Genomic DNA, 6,893 nt, shown 5'->3' with positions numbered 1-6,893 from the left:
CCTCCGTCAATGCCTCCACCACCACCTCCAACAAATTTATGGGTATTTAATGGAGTTTTTGAGTGTTTTTATAGAAGTTCTATAAACAAAAATGACTAGGCATAACAAAGGCGTTTCTGTTTCTTTTCTGATCAAGAAATGGAAATATATATGCGTTATTAAAACGGGTTTGGTTTTTCTCATAAATTTGGCCCAGTAATAGAAAAACAAAAAATCATTCCTGAAATATAATCATGATCCAAAAACGAAAGTGTTATCATGTCGACCCTTATTGACCATAATTTTTGTTAAGGTCCTCTATTTCTCTCGTTTGAGTTTGAGTTTTGGATTGGCTCCTTCTCACTTTGGCTTGTGAAGACTGGCTCTTCGTTTTGTACCTATCGATTGCATGGTTTAAAAATTGATGTCGTTATTTATGGATTCCGATTTAATTGGTCGGGGAATCAATTGGACTCGCCCAAGCTCGGGTTAATTAGATCCTATTCAGCACACAAAGAATCGGAGTCAATCATCGTCAATTCCAGGTTGAATTGGCCGATTCCAATCTAAGTTTTAAAACCATACTCCTCTGTTCTAACACTATTTTTGTAAAATCCTTGGGGCTTGAAGAATAGAAAGGCAAAACATTTAAGAAAGGAGGATATATCATCACCAAACTCGGTGAACTATTACATCCATGAATAAGGAAACCATCTCACTCAAATAACACAAATATAACAAAGGAGGTTTATACTAAACCCTCTAAGAAGCCAATGCACTGGTTCTGAAGAAATCTAATTACCTGAAAATTGTGATAAATTAATTCTCTCTCTCTCTCTCTCTCTTAATGAGGTCTGATTATGGAATCCCTGATAAATTATGAAATAGTGATCTCATTCATACCTTGGTCTTGTGTTCTGGCTTATGAGAGCACTCAAAATCTATATGAACAAAAGCTCTTTCCACCTCAGGGAGTTGCTCTAGTTTCTCTTGCAGTGTCTCACCAATGTTATGAGCTTGATTTAAGGGCATGACCTCTGGAAGGACAATGTCTACCTCAACAAAGTAATGTGAACCAAATGTATAAGCCCTAACCGTGTCAATGAGTTTGATCTCTTCATGATGGTTCCATATCAGATATGTTAGCTTTGACAAGTAATTTGGAGGTGCTGTTCGACCTATTAATGACCACACATTCTCTCTCACTGTATTCGCCCATGTACCCATTGTGTATAGTGCTATCTGCATCCAAATGGTATCATCAATCTTTATTAGTATCGGCCGTAACGGCCGCATCGGTATCGGACACAGATTTCCCCTGATTTTCTCATTAAAATTATTGTTATGTGGGAATTGAATTAAATTAAATTAAATTGAAAACTTACTAGTATAGCTCCAGTTGGATCGATCCACCAATAGTATCTAACTGCAAGGACTGCTGTTACTAGACCAGTGGAGTTGGTAATCACATCAAAGAGATGATCTTGAGCATAAGCTTTAACAATTTCATTCTTAAATCTTCGGCAAAATATCATGAGCCCAAATTTAACAATGGTAACAGAAACCATGATCCCTATCATCCATTTCTCCTTTTCATGGTCTAAGTTTGGATGAGACTGCAACCACCACCCATTAATCAAGCAAAAAAAAATGACTGATAATTAACAGAGAATCTCAAAATTTAGTACCTTTGTAACAAGCTCCCGTGCAGATTCTAACAGTATTTGGAATCCAAGAGTTGCCATTACTGAGGCAAAAACAATGATTCCCTGTAATATGGAGGAGCAAATTAAACTCTCAGTCAATAATTGATGATTTTGTAACTATTTCTGCAATTTACCATGTCTCAACTTCTACCCCTCTCCCCCCCCCCCCCCCCAAAAAAAAAAAAAAAAAAAAATTACCATGTCTCAACTTGGTAAATTCACTATTTACCAACCTAGGATGGGATCAGAGGTGTTGTGTGTTATGTGAAGAATAAAGGGTTGGTTTATCTGATCTTCCATGCCTACTTTGGAGAAAGTTTGAAAAACCCACCTAATTCATTTTTATTGGTAAGGCAAGGAGAGTCCCACAAAAAGAAAATGCATAAAGAGGGTTAAATAATTTTAAAACTTTGGAAAAAAAAAAAAAGATTTAATAGTTCTTAAATTAATGCACTATATAGTGCCAGGGTGGTGCGCATATAAAGATAATGGTCTCCACATTTTGGGGTTACAATTCTCTAATTGTTTTTGGTAATGGGAAATGGGACCAATAGAGTTGCTTGCACTTTTAAGTAACTCCCACATGGCAATAGAAAGTGGGGTGGTATGGAGGTTTGTGGGGGCCGGGCTACCCACAATGTTTCCGTCCGTTTAGGTAATTGAGCCTCGTAGGCAAGACATGGACACATTTCTATTAGATCAGTTAGTTACCAAATTATAATAGGGATCAAGGTAAATGGGTTTTAAATGGATTAATTGACTAATCATACTATAAAACAGTCTTTAACGGACCATAAACTGTCTGGGTCATAAAAATAAAAAAAATAAAAAAAAGGCTACAATCGAACTAAATGGCCTTGAATAAGCTAATCAGGCTATAAACGGATGGTCATTGGTTGGTCACAGTATTCAGTCGGTCTCAGTCAGGTGACAATCGGACCACTTACCTTGCACCGGGAATGCTTGATTATTGATCAGTCGGTACTCGACACCAATATGTTTAGTAATCGGTTCAACCGTTTTGGACTCATTTGTGACAAACCTAGACAGATATCAAACCCAATTGTTGTCACCTCCAAACCGACGGGTTCCTTCCAGCTAAACCGGCCATTCCCCAACCAGTCTCTACCTTCTACACACCTTCCCTTTCCTGAGATTTGGATCTTGAAATGCAACAACTTATCACAGTTCATAAAGAATTGATCGATTTTCAGAATGAGTTAAAAGAGAGCACGCAACTCACCACAGGTTGCATCCGATTCTTGCCGATGGGATAGTGATAGTGATTGGGCTTTCTCATGGCATGATCAGTGAACCAGAGAATGAAACCTGATAACAGATCTAACAGAGAATCCAATGTGGATGCAATCACTGCTAAAGATCTACTCGCAATCGAAGCATACACTTTTGCTATGAAAAGCACCAAATTCGCTATGTTTGATACATATATTGCCATCTTCTCGCTCTTCGCTAATTCCTTCAGTTCACCCTGGCAAGACACAAATGCTCATAAAATCTCTCTCGGTTTGTTAGAGGGAGAGATAGAGAGAATTAGAGAGATGAGTTAATTATTATTAATTAATTAATTAATTACCTCAGTGAGGGTTCCAGGTACACACCCGGATTCATTCATTATTTCCATCTCACTGAAATCTTTAAGAAGTTCTTCCTGCCCCTTGTAATATTTTGCAATCTTTTTTCCTTTCCTTCCTGAGGATTTGAAGAAGGAAGGAAGGAAGGAAGGAAGGAAGGATCCGATTAATATTAAAAAAATGCAACACAAAATCTCTAATATTGAACAACAAAAATATAGTTTAACTTACTGAGACTCAAGAAGTCTCGGAAACCAGAATGAGAATGGTTGGGTATTTCCGGAAACCGAAACTCGTCTACGTTGAGTTTCCATGACTGCTCGTTCGGTTCAGCTGCTGCTGCTACTGCTTCTCTCTCCCTAGTTGGAGATAATAGAAGCTCCGTTCTATAGTCGGAGGAATCTGTTCCAAGTTCTCCGGCCATTTTTCTCCCCCAAAATCTCCTATACAACAACTGCACAGAGGTAGAATAAGGAATAAGCTGATGATGTAATGTCGTAACTGTCTTTCCTTTTATATAGAAACGTTTTTTCGTTTTTGATTTGAACAATTCTCTCGGAGAATACCATATTACTAACGTACAAAAACAAAAAAACAAATAAATAAAAGATTAGCTTTTCTTGGAGTGCGTAGTTCACGACGGAATCTGAATCCACAATACGAAATACGGAATTTTGCTGCTACCTGGCTCACAGAGTCACAGCCAAAAAAACAAAATCTAAAATATATTATTTTTAAAAAAAATACTGAAACCTAAGAAGGCATTTTCGAACCTAAAAGAAAAATGAATTATTCTATTTCTTTGACTGCAAGTGCAAGCCCAGGTAGGAAGAACATTACTGCAACTTACCCCAAGGAATCACGTCAGTTAGCAAAAGACCCACTCCTCAAATAACAGATCATGAATTCAAATGGGTCATCTTGCAAGGAACCATGGCCAAAAAACCAATGACCTTCTCATAGTGTGATTGTGGTAGGATGGATGTACTCCCTTTTTCCCAACCTAGGTATGGATCATCGACAAATAGGAAAAGGTTTGTCATTCTAGTGTTTAAGAGTAAGAGAAAGTTTTCCTTCACCACACCATATTCGTATTCACATACCTTTATAGAGTTTTAATATATTTCACAAAATACCTCTCAATACTCTCTTGCACACATCTGAAGCCTGCGTTCCCCTTCACCTTGGCTTAAAGAAAACTTTGTCCTTAAAAATAAACTAAGCTGAACAAAATTAAAGAGGTAGTTACTCTAATTTAATAATAACCTTGAGCAGAGTGCATTAACCGCCATGGGCAATTGAATAAAATGAGTATTCTATTTGTAACTCAACTCAATTAAGCTTCTTTTTTTTTTTTTTAAACTAAATAACTAAATACGGATCTTGTATCATATTGACCTCTCTTTTAAAAAATTTACGTAATTTGACCAAACTCATGGTTCGGAAATTGTTGATACAATTATCACTATCTGGAACAAAACAAAAACAAAAACAATAAAAACAAAAAAAAAAAAAAAAAAAATCCTTTACCAACTCCAGTGGAAACAAAGAATAGTATCTCTATATATTAGCAAATGGTTGGGTTACGTATTAAGATCAATAATCACAACTCAATTATTATTTTTGTCTTGTTTTGTTGTTATTATTATCTTTAATATGTACGTGGAAGTGTGACTTGATATGACAGGACTCAAGCAAAAGCTACTTTTTAATAGTCACACGTTGGAAACAACTTAGGTTAGCCTATAATAATTAGGATAAGGGGAAAGGTTTTGTACACGGTCGTGTAAACCGTGTACATGAGAGAGTTTCTCACAAAAAATTGGAAAAGACGTAAATACTCACTCATTAATTACACGTCATTCCTTGGTTTTTAATCGAAACTCAGATCATTCTCTGATTTTTGAAAAAACTCAAATCATTTCTTCTACAGTAACGGTGTTAGTCTGCTGTTAGTGATTGGTGTGAAAGGACTATTTTACCCTTGTAGTAAAACATTAGAATTAAATTTATAATACTATCATTCCTTCATCTTCAACATTGGTCAATGGTAGTTTAGGGATTTAAGTTTATTTAACTGGCTGACATCATCACTTAACAACATAAAACTAATGGTAGAGACTAGCTAATTTTCATATTAGGGTTTAAATCAGGGGTGATTTGAGTTTTTCCAAAAACCAGGGGTTGATCTGAGTTTCGTTTTAAAAAAATCAAGGGATGACGTGTAATTTACCTTAATAATTAAGTATATTCAATATTATTCCAAATGAAATACTACAGGTGATCCTTTAAAATAACAACTTCTTCAAATCATCAATCTCATAGTAACTTAAATGTAATTCATGATAGTATCTTTTTGAGCTGTTTTAAACACGTTGCATTGAACAAAGGTTACCTTTCAAGTGTACACCTTTAAAGTGCATCGGACGGTGACCACTGCACTTGAGAGGATAAAAATTCAAGTCTCAAGTGCGGTGCATCGTCCAATACAATTTAAAGGTGCAGTACTTGATAGTGCTTCGCACTCTAAGTTCATAAATGCCCTTCTATGCACTTAATTTTAATGGCAACAAATGGGACAGGAGTTCGAATGCATTGCACATACCTATGTTCAGCATTCAACACATGTCCCACTCATTACCATTTAGAATGCATTGAAAGGTATTTCTAAAAGCAAAATTAAAAGACATATATTGAGTGTTTATATACGTGGTATCCACTCTTGTGGAACAGATGTCATCATCGTACACGAATGAATACAAGGAGGGCAACCAATAAAGATTTTTTTTTGAAACTTTTCCCACCCCACTTGATGAAGTTACTTTTAATCTAATCCAATTCATATTCCTCTTTTATATTTTGGTGGCTTGGAGAAGAGAATAAAAGCAATATATTTATCCTTCCAAGGTGCCCCTTACCCCCTTCCTTTTTCTGTGCACACAATATGGTCTTTTATATGTAAGATCGATATTCAGATACTAAACTTGGTTTATAAATTTATGAAACAAAATATGTGAAATCATTTTGATTTATATACTAATGGAGGAAATATAAGGTAGTCTATGCAAATAGATGAGTTGTCGATAAAATTATTAACTACCCAAAAGACAATTTAGAGAATTCTTAGGTAATTAGGTCGGACAACTAGGTCACAATAGAGTAGTCTTACCATTGCGCCAAGATCTGCCCTCTATGATTTTTCTAATTGTGGCAAAAATAAACGTTCAAGTTCAATAATTGTGATTAGATTAATTATTTCAACCACTTTTTTTTTTTTTTGCATGGAAGGTGAAGATGATACAATAGATTTATATTTTTAATATATCTTCTACATTTTGTTTACTAAATGTAGAAAATGTGGGATTCAATATTTATAAATTATTGGCTTCATGATAATTTCAACATTTGGTGATATTATATCCATGAATATTATCGATCTAATAGTGTCTTCTTTATTTATTTACAGTTGAAGATCATCTCTACTCATATATTACAATAGTATGAGTAGCAGGCACCAAACAATATGCTCAACATGCAAATTAGGTATACTAGAAGAAAGAGAAGAAAAGAAGTACCTTTTAAATTTAAGATCTTCAAGAACAAATTAATTGTTCAT

At 35.2% G+C, this 6,893-nt stretch overlaps 1 protein-coding gene across 1 annotated transcript; it reads right to left on the bottom strand.

Annotated features, from left to right (window-relative positions):
* Positions 1–615: 615 nt before the first annotated feature.
* Positions 616–3,718, bottom strand: LOC122651395 (metal tolerance protein 9-like). Its single transcript, XM_043844774.1, has 6 exons — positions 3,505–3,718; positions 3,280–3,391; positions 2,929–3,174; positions 1,668–1,748; positions 1,365–1,595; positions 616–1,221 (listed from the first exon to the last, which is right to left on the bottom strand). The coding sequence occupies exons 1-6, from the start codon at positions 3,699–3,701 to the stop codon at positions 877–879; spliced, it is 1,212 nt and encodes a 403-aa protein (XP_043700709.1). The 5' UTR covers positions 3,702–3,718; the 3' UTR covers positions 616–876.
* Between the last annotated feature and the right edge of the window lie 3,175 nt (positions 3,719–6,893).

This window comes from Telopea speciosissima, chromosome 2 (assembly GCF_018873765.1).
Source record: "Telopea speciosissima isolate NSW1024214 ecotype Mountain lineage chromosome 2, Tspe_v1, whole genome shotgun sequence".
In the NCBI taxonomy this organism is placed as follows: domain Eukaryota; kingdom Viridiplantae; phylum Streptophyta; class Magnoliopsida; order Proteales; family Proteaceae; genus Telopea; species Telopea speciosissima.
This window is presented reverse-complemented; position numbering and strand designations above follow the sequence as displayed.

Excerpts from the sequence above, each read along its gene's own strand:
- LOC122651395 (XM_043844774.1), bottom strand. The coding sequence starts at position 3,701 with ATGGCCGGAGAACTTGGAACAGATTCCTCCGACTATAGAACGGAGCTT. Across the intron at positions 3,175-3,279 it reads TACCTGGAACCCTCACTGAG|GGTGAACTGAAGGAATTAGC; the intron begins GTAATTAATTAA and ends GTGTCTTGCCAG. Across the intron at positions 1,596-1,667 it reads CACGGGAGCTTGTTACAAAG|TCTCATCCAAACTTAGACCA; the intron begins GTACTAAATTTT and ends TGGTGGTTGCAG.